The 17,586-nt window shown below is 37.9% G+C and overlaps 1 protein-coding gene across 1 annotated transcript; it reads left to right on the top strand.

Moving 5' to 3' along the window:
* Window positions 1–14,374: 14,374 nt before the first annotated feature.
* Window positions 14,375–15,022, top strand: LOC140431290 (uncharacterized). The gene has a single exon (XM_072519224.1). It carries the CDS (start codon window positions 14,375–14,377, stop codon window positions 15,020–15,022), a length of 648 nt encoding a protein of 215 aa, XP_072375325.1.
* Window positions 15,023–17,586: the final 2,564 nt, after the last annotated feature.

Raw genomic sequence — 17,586 nt, 5'->3', positions numbered from 1 at the left:
GACCTTCCTTTTTATGAAAGGGTAAATAGATACCTCAATGAACTTGAATTCAAATTTCCAGATACCTATTGTATACCAGATATTAACACTGTTCCCCTTTGGACTATTCCCATCCCATATATCAATACCAAACTCTCCATGTATAAAAAAGCAGATAATCATCCCAAAGCATTATATCAATATGTCCTCCAAGAACTCAAGACATACAGTAACCATAATCTTATATATACCGATTCCTCTAAAACTATAGATGGAGTGGGAGCAGCATTTATGTCTAATAAAACAAAAATATTAATGAGACTCCCTAAATTAACATCCATTTACACAGCCGAGTTAACCGCTATTCTCAATGCAATAAATTTCGTGATAGAAAATAGTATCAAAAACCCTGTCATTATTTCGGATTCCCTAAGTTCTGTAATTGCCCTAAATAACTTATATCCTACCCATCCAAGTCTACTACTTATTAAATCAGCATTAAGCCAACTGCAAACTATGAACATAAAAGTCAACTTTGTATGGATTCCTTCCCATATCGGTATTGCTGGTAATGAAGAAGTAGATTCCTTGGCAAAACTAGCAATCTCGAGTTCGGAAGCTGTAGAAATCAGAAGTGTTCCACGTCTAGATATAAAACCTATAATCAAGAACTTAATAATCAATGATTGGCAGACTAAGTGGAATCAGTCAACATCCAAACTACGAGAAGTAAAACATTCCTTATTACCTTGGAAATCAACCCCAAATAAGCGTATACATCAAACCATCCTATCTCGTCTGAGAATAGGCCACACCGCCGATAACATCCCAATGGTTTTTCTTAACCATTTACCTGAGAATGCACACAATCATCTTCTTAACATATTTAATATTATTTGGACAGAACAGAAGAACAGAAATCTTATCTCGGAGCCATCAGCGATCTTAGAAACATGGAAATCATACATAGAAAAATTATTTGCATCTGACAGGACTGATGATCACCTATATGGAGAAGGAGAAACAGGACCTTCAATCCTTAAATCGGAGATAGAAGATGCCATTGCAGCACTAAAAAACAATAAGTCAGCAGGTCCGGACAATGTACCCTGCGAAATATTAAAGATCCTATGTAAATCAGACAAACAGTTCCTTGATAATCTAGTTGAACTTTTTAACAACATATATAATAGCGGTAAAATCCCGGAGAACTGGCTGCAGTCAACATTTATTACAATCCCGAAGAAACCAAAGGCCCAGAGCTGTGATGACTACCGGCTTATAAGCTTGATTAATCATGTCACTAAAGCGTTCACTAAGATCATTCATAGAAGAATATATGATAAATGTGAGTCAAATATTGATAGATCGCAATTTGGCTTTCGGAAAGCACTTGGAATTAGAGAAGCAATTTTCGCTCTCCAGGTGCTTATACAGCGGTGTAGAGACGTTGATAAGGACGTGTATTTGTGCTTTGTGGATTTTAGAAAAGCATTTGACAATGTCAATCATGAACAATTGATAGATATTCTGCGAAAGACAGGTATTGACGACAAGGACATTCGAATTGTGGCAAACCTATACTGGGGTCAAACAGCAAGAGCAAAAATTGGCAACGAACTCACTAAAAGTGTGCAGATCAAAAGAGGTGTCCGTCAGGGTTGTATATTATCCCCACTCCTATTCAATATTTATTCCGAAGAAATATTTAATAAATGTATGGAAAATGCAAATGAGGGCATAAAAATAAACGGCGAGTTAACAAACAATATAAGATATGCCGACGACACGGTGATCCTTGCCAGTACCATAGACGAATTACAGCAGGTAATGGAAAGAGTGTATTCAGTTAGTGAGGAATACGGCCTGAGCCTCAACTTCAAGAAGACAAAGTGGATGCTGATAAGCAGGAAGCAACAGCCTGCTCGACAGTTACGGATAAGTAACATGCTAATTGACCATGTAGAATCTTATGTGTACCTTGGCACCAACGTAAATGCAAAATGGGAACAGGCCACAGAAATTAAGGCGAGAATAGAACGAGCTAGAGCAGCATTTAGCAATATGAAAAAGCTCCTCATAAGCAGGGATTTGTCTCTTCCCCTAAAACTACGTCTAGTTAAATGCTACATTTTTCCGATCTTACTGTATGGTGTGGAGGCCTGGACGCTGACGGAGACGCTCACGAGAAAACTAGAAGCATTCGAAATGTGGGTGTACCGACGCATTCTTCGTATATCCTGGACCGAACATGTCACCAACACAGAGGTAATCCAAAGAATCGGAAAGGAGAAAGAAATCGTGAATACAATTAAACAAAGAAAGCTTGAATATCTAGGCCACATATTGAGACACGATAAGTACCGTCTACTGCAATTGATTGTCCAGGGAAAAATAGACAGTAAGCGAGGGCCAGGCAGGAGAAGACACTCGTGGCTCCAAAATCTGAGGAAGTGGTTCGGGCTCACATCGGTCGAACTATTCAGAAGCGCCGCAAATAAGATCAGAATTGCCATGTTAATAGCCAACGTTCGCAACGGACAGGGCACTTGAAGAAGAAGAAGAAGGACAGAACAGAAATTTCCAACAGCATGGAGAGATTCTATTATAATACCTATATTAAAACCAAAATGCCCCAAAACAGATCCTGAGTCTTATAGACCAATTGCGCTAACATGTACTGCATGCAAACTGTTAGAAAAAATGGTCAACCGTCGTCTCCTCTGGACACTTGAAGATCGAAATATTATTATTCCAGAACAAAGTGGTTTCCGACAAAATAGATCAACTCTAGACAATATTATAGACCTAGAAAGCAGTGTACATGAAGCCTTCTCCCTTAATCAAAAATGTATTGGAATATTCTTCGACATTGAAAGAGCCTTTGATACAGCTTGGCGCCACCGTATCATCAGATTACTGTACGATTTAGAAATCAAAGGACATTGCATTTATAAAAAACTTCTTATATAAAAGATATATCCAAGTTAGAGTAAATGGTAATTTGTCGTCAAAAGTGGAATTGGAAAATGGAATTCCTCAGGGATCTGTTATAAGTCCTACACTATTTAAAATTGCCATAAATGATGTTCTACGAAATTTAAAACTTCCACTTAAAGGCCACTTATATGCTGACGATCTCGTAATATTTGGTCAAAGCAAAAACTTAAACAACCTCTCACAACTTGCACAGAGTTTCTTGTTAGATATTGAAAAATGGTCAGAGGAAACTGGATTTATCTTTTCAACAACTAAAACTAAATATATAGTATTTTCTAAAAAGAAATTCAGAACACCAATCTCATTATATCCATACAACCAATCACTACAACAAAAAGATTCGCTAAAATTGCTAGGAGTTACTTTTGACAGAAAGTTGAATTGGAAAGAACATATCAATAATCTAGCATCTAAAAATTCTAGCACACAAGAATTGGGGTTCAGACAGGAGTACATTGCTAATTATATACAGAACTATTATACGATCACAGCTAGACTACGCGGCTATAGCTTAAGACTCAGCATCGAAATCAGCACTTACAAAGCTCGATACTATTCATAACACAGCACTCAGAATATGCCTGGGAGCCTTTTGTACAACACCGATTGAAAGTTTACTTTGCGAAGCAAATGGATTGTCGTCAAATGATAGAAGAGCTTACCTTAGTCTAACATATGCAACAAAAATTAAAGATAATGCAAAAAATCCTGTCTATAAAAATACTTTTACTGATAATTACCCAAACCTTGTTGCAAATCACCGTTCTAATAAACCTTTCTATAAAAGAATAAAAGACCATTTGCATCTGTTTGATATTGTCATACCTGAATGTCTTCCATACACATATGATCATAATCCACCTTGGATTCAAAACATACCATCATATAACTTTGAACTTAGGTGGTGTTTTCAAGCAACTCAGTTTCGTTTAGAAGTAAATCGACAGACTTATCGCAAAAATTGAATCACTAGTGGTATTACTATTGATAAGCAGTTCTTTTAGGGCCAGTTCTTCAATTCAAGTATATACCTAGTATAAGCTATACGCAGTATAATAACAAAAATTGTGTTCTACAAGTTTAGAATATGTTTGTTCTCAGTATAAACTAACAGATAACTTATCTATGTCCCACCCAATAAAACGGAGGAGGAGCCAAAAAACCATGGAGGAAGCAGCTGGCAAAGAGCGGACCGGTGACATCATAAAAATTTTGACCGAGACACGAGGCGAAGTAAGATGGATGATGAGTGCTGTGATGGATGTTGATGAAGACGCGGCCGAAAAAATCTTGAAAATGAAACGAATAAAGGTAGACTACACATCCTGCCGAGTAATAGAATCAAGGGTAAAAATACCGAGATGTCTCGCCTTTGGACACAAACAATGGCACCGCAAGGGACAGAACAGAAGAGGATTATTAAGAGGGAAATTAAGTCGAAGGAAGAATATTTGATTGTTCGGATGAAGGGGGTGCGGCTGGTCTGCTGTTATATTTCTCTAGACCTAGTGGACCTAGTATGTACTCTAGCACTAGTGGGACTGAATACAGGTCTGGAGCCTACGTTTGTTAGGAGAGGTACGAGTACGAACATCGACGTCACCATGGCGACACATAGAATATCTGCGAAAGCAAGATGCTAGAAGGTTTTGCCAGTCTACACTGGAACTGAACATGGGTACATCCGGTTCTCGATAACCGGAACGGGGACCACTAACGCGGCCCGTTCGTCCGGGACGTCGGGAGGCGGATGGAGCGAAGGGAATGACTGGAAAGTATACGAAGAACTGATTAAATGGAAAGTGAGCATGATGCAGGGTTAATCACCGACGGTGGAAAACCTGGAGAGTGTCATTAAAGAAGCGACGATGGAAGGAAGCAAAATAGGTCGCCGAGATGTCAACAGGCTGCCATAGTGGTGGAATGCGGACATCGAGGCACTAAGAAATGAATGTATAGCAATGAGAAGAAGGTTAACGAGAGCAAGGGACAGAGCAGGGATCAACCCGGAGGTCATCGAGGTCATGAACTTTACAGGAAAATGCGTACAGAAAAATAAGGCACTGGAAAGAGCTGTGTGAAAAGCTGGATGAGGACATTTGGGGTCAGGGATACAAGATCGTCATGAAGAAGTTTCATGCGTATCCTCCTTACGAAATGTCTATGGACACGAAGCTTAAGGTAACACGAGAGCTCTTTCCGGACGGCAGATGGCATGGATTACGGAGGGACGAGGGAGCTGAGCGCGCCGCACCCTTTACCATGGATGAACTTGTCAAGGCATTGGGTTCACTTAAGACGCGCAGGTCCCCCAGACTGGATCGGATACCACCTGAGGCGTTGAAGGGCCTAGGACGGGCGGAGCCTACGTGGCTTCTGAAACACATGAATGCACTGCTGGAAGTACAGACCTTTCCTGAATCTTGGAGGACATCGTGGCTGGTACTGCTCCCCAAGACTGGGGAAAAGTATCGCCCTATCTGTCTTCTTCCTTGCATCGGTAAGCTGTATGAAAGGATGCTGCGAGTACGCATAGAAGACATGGTTGGAGAAAATGATTATGATGGAAAAGGCCCCGATCGTGGACGTGGCGGCTGGGGTCCCTCAGGAATCTGTCTTGGGCCCGACGCTATGGAACCTGGCATATAACGGGTTTATGAACTGTGAACAGGGGGAGAGGGTACAATCCACTTCGCATTCGCGGATGACCTCGCTGTACTGGTAGTGGCCCGGGATGAGCCAGATCTCAAATACCGGGTTCGGAACGCAGGCGGCGTCGTAAAGAAATGGATAACCCAGCACGGACTGAAACTTGCGACAGAGAAAACCGAAGCCATTATTCTGAAGGGGAAAAGGATCAGGAAAAGTGTTGAATTACAATGTGCGGGAGCATGTCTAACACCCAAGAAACACGTAAAGCACCTAGGAGTGACATTGCACCAGAATGAAAAATGGGGGGAGCACGTGCGGGAGGTGGCCCGGAAGGATGAAAATAGTGCGGCTGCGTTGGGGAGGGTGATGCCCAACATAGGGGACCCAAATCAGAAAGGATGAGGGTCTTAGACAGTGTTGTACAGTCGATCGTCCTCTACGCGGCACCAGTCTGGAGCGGGGCGGTAGAGATAACGGTCTATAGAAAGCTCATGACACGAGTGGACGAGTGTTGCGAGTGGCATGCGCCTACAGGACTGTTTCTGTGGCAGCCTCGAGGATCATCACTGGATGTATTCCGTTGCATGTTCTAGCGGTAGAAAGAAAAGAGCTCTATGAGAGAAGAGGCCCCAATCTTACTATGGCCGAGAGAAGATAGGTAAGGGAAAGGTCAATTGAAAGATGATAAGACGAATGACATAACACGGAGGATGTGACACAGTTGACGAAAATGCTGATCCCGAACATAAGTGATTAGGTGAACTGTGGCCACAGGCGACTGGATTATTTCCTGACGCAGGTGCTCACAGGACACGGCTGTTTTAGGGCTTACCTCTCTAGGTTCGGAAAGGCTGACACAGATGATTGCCTATACTGCGGACACTCGGACACTGTGACACATACGATGTTAGAATGTAACAGATTGATAATAGAAAGGAACAGAATGAAAAGAGAGACAGGTGTGAATTTTGTTACAGTGAGAGAAATGATTGAGAGAATGATTGAAAATAAAGCAGGTTAGACTAGTATACACAATTATATCCGTGCAGTTATCAAGAAAAAAGAAGAGGAAGAAAGACAGCTGGACCAAGCAAAGGGAAGAGGGAAATATGCTGGAAGTTGAAGGTAGAAAAGTGGGTCAGACTGTATGAGTTACACTGTGTGAGTCAGACTGTGGGGAAGGAGGAAATGCCCGTCTGGGAGTGATACCGCACTAGGAGCGATGAGTGTCTTCTACGCGCTACCTGAAACGAAACAGGGAGCCTACTTTCTGACAGTCTGTGGATGAATGAAAGTAGTGCTTCCGAAGTGATGCCGGCCTTACAGCGGCCATTCCGCTTCCGGATTGCTGAATGACAGAGAAGGGTCTGGTTTAGCAGGTAGGCGTTCGGCGTACACTCTGAGACGAGAGGGCATTTTAAAGTACCTCGGGAACTATCGCCGGGAGTACGAAGAACGAATCTTGCACTAAGGTTAGTCAGGTGGCATCCAGGACTGAGATGTCTTTTGAAGATTCCAGACCCCCATCTATAAAGACGAAAAAAAAACTTATCCATGTCAGCTCGGGCGAATATACTAAAGATAAAGTTATTCTCGCCTTCTATTGGTCGGCAGTGTATGTCATATTCCTTGACAGATTAATGAGCGAATAAGGTATACGAACAAGAAATTGTGTGGAAAGATCATATGGGGGTGGAAACGTAGGTTTCCTGTCCTCTCAATGGGTATGCGGGTGTCATTGGAACATTCACAGGCGATAATAGTCGCAACTGCCATTCTACACAATATTGCCATAGAAGAACATGAAGAAGAGCCACCAAATTAATTTCATTTTGAAGCTGCGGAAGTACATTTACCAGTTGATAGAAACCAAGGCATTATGCGGGAACAGAACTGAATAAGGTCTTCTCTCATTTTAAATCATTTTGCTAATTTATAATAACTCAAAATAAAATATAACACATGATGAAAATAGTTTTAATTAATTTATTAAAAAAAATGAGGTAAAAAACAAAGTTTTAAACATAAAAATTTTAATTATTCTATTCACGTCAAAGAATTCAATTGTCCTTTTTGTTTTCTAGTTCGGCCAGTAATATCTTGATCTCTAACGCATGTTTTTCAGTAAGTCGTTTTTCTTATTTTTTCTCAGCCTCTTCTTTTAGTAAATTTATTTAAAAATCTATGTAGGGGAGACTGGGGGGACTTGGGCCTATAAACAGTGCCATCTGTTGGTTACTGGTTCATAACTTAAGTCAAGTCTCTCACTGCTTTGCCAGCGTAACGGCGACAATGATTAGCAGAACTTCGTTGTTTGTACACGTGCATAATTTACGCTGAAAATAAATCTTAATCTCGTGATATCATTGTAGTTTTTAGCAAGGTTAAGTGAGAATTCGTGTTGATTCTTCAGGTAATGTGACCTCAGGAATGTTTTAAATTATTTGTTTAATTATCTGATAAATTAGAAGTTTAACAAGAATTTTAGGTTGGATTATTTAATGAAATGCTATATAGGGAGACATGAGACAGTTGCTTTAGGGAGACATGAGACGTCTCATGTCTCCCTAAATAGCGTTTTATTAAAATAATATGATTTAACATTCTGATTAAACACCTGATTAACTAGATTACTAGTATTTTTAAATGATTAATGCCCATTTGCACTAGTTTCCGTTAATATTTAACTGATAGTTTTAGATGTCATTTGATGATTAAAGTGTTTGTGAAGTAGTCGTTAATTTTTAACGGAAACTGGTGCAAATGGGCATAAAACTGCTAAACCGATTGAAATGATAATATTGTTTCAGATGTAATATGCCCAATTTTTGGATTAAAAAGACAAAACGAGTAGTTCCTCCTCCTTACGTTATGAAAACCGCAGTGGAGCAAATTCTTGGGGGAACAAAATTACGCGCAACTGCAAGGAAATATGATATCGATAAACAAACGCTTAACAGATAGGTACAAAAAAAAATAAGTTACATGCCCCTGACGACAACATTACTTGTTCACCTGATTTTAAAACTGCGTTAGTCTTTACCCATGAAGAAGAGGCTCTGTTACCGGATTATCTAGTCCGTGCCTCGCAAATGCACCATGGTTTAACAATCCCATGTGCACATCAACTTGCGTTTCAATTTGCGAAAGCCAACCATAAAAAATAACCTAAAACATGGGATATTAAATCCATTGCTGGTTATGATTGGTATCGCAGTTATAGATATCGTCACCCTGAGTTATCGCTGAGGACTCTAGAGTCAACCAGTTTGTCACGATGTACGAGTTTCAACCGCACAAATATTACGACGTTTTTTAATAATTTAGAATCGGTACTAATCCGTGAAAAGTTTGAACCACATCAGATCTGGAACATTGATGAGACAGGGCTTACAACGGTACATAAACCACCCAAAGTTCTGGCAGCAAGGGGTATTAAACAAATTGGAAACGTCACGTCTGCTGAACGAGGCACATTAGTAACTGCCTGTTGTGGGATTAGTGCTGGAGGGAGATTCATTCCACCATTTTTCGTCTTTCCAAGAGTAAATTTTAAGGACTATATGTTAAGTGGTGGTTTTCCAGGAAGTGCTATTGTTGTTTATCCCAGTGGATAAATGTCTTCCGAAAACTTTGTTGTTTTCCTGGACCACTTCATAACACATACTGGTTGTCTGGTTGTTCAATAGAAAACAAAGTATTGCTAATGGATAACCACGAGAGCCACATTTCCGTTGAGTCCCTAAGGAAAGCAAAAGAAAATGGAATTGTGATGCTTACGTTTCAACCCACTGCAGCCATAAAATGCAGCCCTTGGACGTATTCGTTTAATTCTCCTTTAAAAATTATTATAATTCGCAGTGTGCATCATAGATGGTTTCAAATCCAGGTTAAACCTTGACCATTTACAACATTGCTGCTTTAGCTAGTCAAGCGTTCGAATTAGCTTTCACACCCGAGAATATTGTATCCGGTTTTTCAGCGACCGGCATTTACCCCTCCAATAGTTATAGTTGGTGTTCTATTGCAGAATATTTGTCAATGTAATGGTAGGTGAGCTTTAAATTTTAATATAATTGGTTGTAAAACAATTAATATTATTTACAGTTCCTACAGTTAAAAAAAGATGGGAGAATTTGAGAGACAGTTTTGTTAGAGCATATCGTAAATACAATGCTAAAGCTCCATCATCAGGTTCAGCTGGAGGTTCCACAAAAAAGTCATTGATTTTTTTTAATTTTAATATAATACTTTCGATGGGACCATACATAAGAAAACGAAAGACTGGAACTTCTTAGATGGGCCTTAGGTAGAGTAACTGACATCCATTCCGGCAGTGACGGAATTGTGCGTAGTGTAATACTAAAAACAAACTCTGGCGTATACAAACCGTTACTTCTTAACGGAAAGATGGTAAAACCAACACTCCTCCGACAAACTGTATTTTGTTTCAAGTCATCGATGTAACAACATGTAGTATATTAATTATATCTGTAATATTTTTTATTTTGATTATTACAAACAATTAAGTTTTTTTATATTATAACATTTACATGGAAGTATTAAATAGTTTCATCTACGGTCTCGAGTTCTTTACTAAAACCACGGGAAGTCCAAATAATATTTAGCAACAAGTAACTGGAAGAACTCAAGATTTCCGTTTTCCACTGAACAGTTACATAACATACTGGTCCTTCTTGTCGAATGCCTGCTGCTTTGGAAATACGAAAAATCAAAGGTTAGTGCTTTTCCTTTTACCATTATTTTATTTTTTTACATTTTCACATGAGATTTACATTTGATTTGTTTCAATTCGGTGGGAAACTACTACTATCTTAATTGTTTGTTAATAATCGCTATTTTGTACAACATACAAAACATTTATTTAATTATTTTACTTGGTATAAACGCGGTGGTGTGGTATTACAGGGTTTTATTCCTTATTTTACATTTAAAAATAACTAATTAGATTTATTTTTAAATAATTTTTGCAGTTTTATACTACATCACTCAACATATATATTTTTACACCCTATTTGGATATATTTAGTATAATTTGCTTTAATTTACAAACACTTTTGGGTTATATAACCAATAGGGTACTTGGGGGTAAAAACACGCACGGGGCAAAAGAACGCACCTCATTTAAATTTGTCGCTAATGTCCAGTTTCTAACGATTTTAGTTACAAACGTTTGGCAACATTGTGCAATATGTGTGTTCCAAGTTGAAAGCTGATTCAAGACGTTGTTTACAAATTATGAGGTAAATATTATTTTTTACTATTACACTGTAATATTGGCATAACAAAATTAATTTGTGATAAAATCAAATTGGCATTTTTTCATTGAATTAGTTTATTCGGGTGTTTTCTTGGCTTGATTGTAGGTTATTATGTTAGGAGTTTTCGGTTGAGGTTAGGTCTTTTATATCTCAACAGGTGGTTTTGACAGTGTTGCAGAATGGGGCAAAAATACGTGAGAGTTATGGGGCAAAACTTCGAATGCGTATTTTTGCCCCGTTATCGTAAATTAATTTTGTTTCTACTAATTTTGGAATTAAATATTCAATTCATCTAAATCTTGGTTTCTTTTTTTTTTCAGAAACTACAAAAGAAAATCAGAGCGCAAGCCTTTGACAGAAGTTATTTTGTGTGAAGCTCGTGAACTTATTAATAATGGCGTTTCTATACGTCAGGCAGCAAAAGCTGTGGGATTTCATGAAGCGACACTACGGCAAAGGTTGAAAAAAGGAAATGGTGTCCAGTCTTTAGGCAGATTTAAAGCAGTTCTAACCAAGATCCAAGAAAACGAAATAGTTCAGCATTGCAAAGAACTCGACAAACGATTTTATGGAATGACGCTGAAGTCATTGCGTTTTTTAATTTACTCTTATTGTGTAAGAAACCGTATTGAGCATCCATTTTCACCTGTAAATCAGTTGGCTGGTCGGGACTTCACTAGATCGTTCATGAAAAGGAACCGACTATCTTTACGTGTTCCACGAAAAACCAGTATTTCTAGAACTATGGGCTTCAATAGAGTGCAACTAGCTCTGTATTTTAATATTTTGGGGAACACCATTAAAAAATATAAGTTACCTCCCAACCGTATATATAACGTCGATGAAACGGGCATTCAGACAGTCCCAAACCATCTGCCCAAACATGTTGCCCCAATTGGAAAGAGAGATGTAGCAAAAGCTGTAGCTGCCGAGCAAGGACAAACTATTACGGCTGTTTGTTGTATGAGTGCAACTGGTCACCATGTCCCTCCATTTTTCTTATTTGCTCGAAAACGGATGAATTTTCTTCTAATCAAAGACGGGCCCACTGCCTGCGACATGGCTGTTACTGATAGTGGTTACATGAACACTCCCACGTTTATCAAGTACTTGGAGCATTTTAAAAAACATACAAGTCCAACAGAGGAGAACCCCGTTCTCCTGATTCTAGATAATCATGTATCGCACACAAGTCTTTAAGCAGTAACATTTGCAAAAGACAATTTCATCCATTTATTAAGTCTGCCACCACATAGCAGCCATAAGACCCAGCCACTCGATCGGGCATTTTTCAAACCATTAAAAGCTTATTATGAGAGCGTCGCTGACAGCTGGACCAGTTCCCATCCAGGACAGGTTCTCTCCATTTACCATGTAGCTGGTCTCTTTTCCACAGCATTTGCAAAAACTGCTACTGTAGATATAGGAAGAGAGGGCTTTCGGTCTACTGAAATCTACCCACTAGATAAAAATATTTTTTCGGACGTAGATTTTATGCCAGCGGAAGTAACAGAGCAAGATTTAGGTGAAGATTCAGACGATGTAGGTCATGTTTTTATTCAGTTTCAGCAAGAAGAAGAACTTGTTACTGATGCGATAGAGCCCCAGCCGTCATCAAAATCAATTTTAGCTTCAGATATTATTCCCTTCCCAAAAATTAAGATAAAAAGGAAACGAACTAGGAAAAGTTTGAAGTCAACCCTATTAATATCGACGCCTAATAAGGAGCGACTTTTAGAAGAACAAGAAGAAAAGAAGGAAGCTGAAAAAGAGAAGGAGAGGAAAGCATTACTGAAGAATCAAAAGATCAAATCTCAAAGTGCTAAAGTTCGTGCTGCCAAAAGGAAAGTTTTCGACGAATCATCATCTGATGAATCAGTAGCACTCTCCTATCAAGAAAGTATTGATTCTTGTGACATTCATTTTTCCGATAACTATGAAGAGCAAGACATTGATGTTGTACCAGATATTTTACCTGATGACTTTGTTGTAGTGAAGGTTTTTGGAAAAAAATCATACAGATTATTTGTCGCCAAAGTCTGCCAAGTAAATGATGATGGTTATGAAGGGGTATTTTTTAAGCGACTGCCTACAACATTCCGTTTTCGTGAAACAACGGAAGATGCCTTTTTTCGAAAGGACGATATTGTTTTAAAGCTTTCAAAGCCAATAAAAACCAGCTCTTTCAGATTTTCAAATTCAGTGGGATTCTCTGATGACCTCGTCAAATACTCTTCTCTTTTAGATTAACGTCTTGTATTTTATTTTACGTTTGGTTTTTTTCAATAAAATTGGTTTCTTTTAAACGCCTACCATCTCTTTTATTTGGGGTTTTATACATTTTAGCTTTGGGGCAAAAATACGCACTTGCGTACTACTGCCCCATTTGTAGGGGCAAGAGTACGCAAATGCAGATTTTTCAAAACTTTTTTTTTTAATTTGTTAGTGAACTTATAGAACTACTGTCGATACTTAAAATGGAAAAACAATATGTAAGCTCTCCTGTAATAATATTGGAAAAGTTCTAAACTGTTATAATTTCTGAAGACGACAGGAGATAATGAAACTGCGTGTTTTTGCCCCCAACTACCCTACGGTTCGTCAATTGGTAAATCGTAATTACTCTTGGTCTCTTAGCAGCAGTTACAATAACCGCTAAGATCATTCTACAAGACTTATGGCGTCTTAAAATTTCCTGGGATGAAGTTGTACCCATGGATATTCATACAAAATGGTCAAATTATCAATCCCAATTAGTCAATCTTAATAAACTACAATTTTCTAGATATATTACTGTTTCCAATTTTACATCGATACAATTACATGAATTTTACGATGTGTCTACTGTAGCATATGGTGCTTGTATTTTTATTCGTTTCTTAGAAGCTGAGGGAAATATAAGTTGTCATTTACTTTGTGACAAAACCAGGGTAACTCCTTTGAAACATATTCTTACAGTTACCCGACTTGAACTTTCTAGGGCCCTACTCTTATCCGAATTGATGGACAAAGTAAAGCAATCACTACAAATTAATTTTGATGAAATTGTTGGTTGGTGTGATTCCAGCATTGTTCTACCATGGATCAATACATCTCCCAACTTGTTAAAACATTTCGTTGCAAACAGGATTTCACAGGTTCAATCCTTGACTAATTCTAATTCCTGGAGATATATAAACACACAGGAAAATCCTGCAGATTTATTGTCACGTGGTATTTCACCCACGGCACCACAAAATTCTGATCTACGGTTTCATGGCCCTCCATGGCTTTCATTGTCTGAAAATTTCTAGCCTCATCAACCCTTCAAACAGGTTAAAATTCCTGAACTTCGATCTACTGGTAATCTATCCGCAAGAATTTACATGAATCTCGACAATATTTACAAAATTTCTTCCTTAACTAAATTACAACGAATTGTAGCCTACATATTACGTTTTTGCAAAAGTCCCAGGCTAATCATGCCAGAAAGAACCTTTAACGATTTAATATGTAAAGAATTTGCCTGTTCTCTGATTTGTCTTATTCGCATTGTGCAAAATCAGTCTTTCTCTGATGATTTCACGCATCTCAAAAAACATGGCAAGGTCGATCATAAAACAAACTTACTGACTCACACCCTGAATCCTTTTCTTGATAAAGATGATATAGTTCGAGTTGGTGGAAGAATTCACAACGCTGACATCTCATACGAGAGAAAGCATCCCATCGTAATTCCACAAAAACATCATCTTACAGACATACTTGTACGGCATGAACACATGAAATTACAGCATACTGGTCCACAGCTACTTTTATCTTCCCTGCGAGAGAAATATTGGCCTCTCAATGGACGCTATGTCGTTAGAAAGGTTGTTAGAAACTGCATCACATGTTTCAAGGCAGCTCCAAAATTTGAAACTTATTTAATGGGTAATCTACCGTCTTCACGTATTACTCCTTCACGACCATTTACCCACTCGGGACTTGATTATGCGGGACCTTTTCCTTTAAAGGACCATCTTACGAGGAACCACAAGATTATTAAGGGTTATGTAGCACTTTTTATTTGTCTGGCCAAAAAGGCTATACACTTGGAGGTTGTGAGTAGTCTGACTAATGCTTTATAGTAGCTTTAAAACGTTTTACTTCTCGACGGGGTAAATGCGCTTCTATTCTTTCCGATAATGGGAGCACCTTTAAAGGTACTAACAATGAACTTTCCAAATTTCTCAAGACTAACAATTCTACCTTACATGACACACTCCCTTCTAAGGGTATCGATTGGAAATTCATTCCGCCGCGTTCACCTCACTTTGGTGGTATCTGAGAAGCGGGGGTAAAATCGGTAAAATACCACCTTAAACTACTAATTAGCAATACGATTCTCTCCTATGAGGAGTTTTCCACTGTTTTGATTAAAATTGAAGCAATTCTCAATTCCAGACCTCTCTTTCCTATGTCTAATGACCCCTCAGACCTACTTCTTCTCACACCTGCACATTTTCTGGTTGGATCACCTCTCACATCAGTTCCTGACCGCATCTGTTAGATGTTACGGAAAACAGATTGAGCACATTTCAAAAGGTGCAGCAAATGGTGCAATGTTATTGGATACGATGGTCCAAAGAATACGTCTCTTCTCTTCAGCAACGTGTCAAGTGGAAGAAACAATGCAGTTCCCTTCTCAAGACTGGATCCCTAGTACTTGTTAAAGAAGATGGACTGGAACTTCTTAGATGGGCCTTAGGTAGAGTAACTGACATCCATTCCGGCAGTGACGGAATTGTGCGTAGTGTAATACTAAAAACAAACTCTGGCGTATACAAACCGTTACTTCTTAACGGAAAGATAGTAAAACCAACACTCCTCCGGCAAACTGTATTCTGTTTCAAGTCATCGATGTAACAACATGTAGTATATTAATTATATCTGTAATATTTTTTATTTTCATTATTACAAACAATTAAGTTTTTTTATATTATAACATTTACATGGAAGTATTAAATAGTTTCATCTACGGTCTTGAATTCTTTACTAAAACCACGAGAAGTCCAAATAATATTTAGCAACAAGTAACTGGAAGAACTCAAGATTTCCATTTTCCACTAAACAGTTACACAACAGTGAGCCACTATTTATTGGGCACTGAATTTGTACGTGTTTTCCATCAATAGCCCCAAGAGTGTGGGGAAAATTCCACCTATGTAAAAACTGATTGCTGACTTGAAGCCAATCAATTTTATCATGACTTTTTACAAAGAGTAGTCTGTAATGTGAATTTGTCCTATATTTATGTTGAAAAACATTGAAAAATTTATAAAACAAATTTTTTCAATGTTTTTCAACATAAATATAGGACAAATTCACATTACAGACTACAACATTGATGGTTGATACTGTTATATTATTATAATTTTAATTTATTCAATTTTAAATAATGCTGGCTTCTGTCATTTTAGACAACTACCGTAAGTTGCACTGACTGCTTTGTTCCAAAATCTGTCCTAACATGTCAATATTGTCATTTTTATCAGTTGTTATCAACAGGTCCTCGAAGACACTTTGTCTCAGGACCATGTAATCGATGATAAACATCCTAATTTTTAATAACATATAATGTAACATATTTATAAATTAATAACATTTAAAGGGTTTTCACCCATATATTTTAGTGGCTCATAGCATGTATACTTTGTAAGTATTAACCACATTTTGCATAACCTTAGTCAACATTTTAAATCTTACGTTCTTTTTAATTAAATTGGTTAATTACTTTCAGGTTATACTGATGATAGAATTAACATTCCGAAAACGTTCTGTATTTGTAATATAGCCTGTTTGGGTATTTTATTTATACCTTTTACTAAAGATTTGAAATACATTTTTTTTAATTACAAATAAAGTTAAATAAAGCACAAGCCGTGTACCTTACTACTGATTCATAGACATCCCGCTCTAATGAAAGTTACATTGCTGTAACAGCTCATTATATTGACGAACAATCAAAGCTTTGTTCTTCTATGTTAGACTGCATCCAATATAATGAAAGACATACTGCTGAAAACATGTTAGATTTCCTCAAAAACATAATGCAAGAATGGTAAATTTCTTACAAAATAGCTGCTGTTGTACGTGATAATGCGCCAAATATTTTATTAACTGTTAAAACGGGCAATTGGACATCGGTTGGGTGCTTTGCACAATCATTAAATTTGGTTGTTCAGAAAGCAAAACGGACAATATCAGATACTCTTGCAAAGGTGAAATCTATTGTAGAATATTTTAAAAGAAGCACTCAGAGACTACGTAAATTACGAGATGCCCAACGGCAAATGAACTTACCACTTCTAAAATTGAAACAAGAGGTTTCAACTCGTGGATATTTAAAATAAAAGATGCTATTATTACAACTACAGCTCTTTTACGGAACGACCTTTCCATGCAGCAAGGCGACTGGGACATTATAAAAGAGAAGTACTACCGCTCCTGCAACCATTTTATGAAGTAACAACAGAACTTTGTTCCGAAAAAAATGTAACATTATCAAAAGTTATTGTGTTTTGTAAAATTATTGATAATTTTTTATCAAAAAGTTTTACAGACAATCCTAAAGTGACCGCATTATTATGTTTTAAAAGAAGAAATAAGAAATCGATTTCAAAATATAGAAGATATTTAGCTTTTTGCAGAG

Source organism: Diabrotica undecimpunctata, unplaced genomic scaffold (assembly GCF_040954645.1).
Source record: "Diabrotica undecimpunctata isolate CICGRU unplaced genomic scaffold, icDiaUnde3 ctg00000623.1, whole genome shotgun sequence".
Classification (NCBI taxonomy): Eukaryota; Metazoa; Arthropoda; class Insecta; order Coleoptera; family Chrysomelidae; genus Diabrotica; species Diabrotica undecimpunctata.
This window is presented reverse-complemented; position numbering and strand designations above follow the sequence as displayed.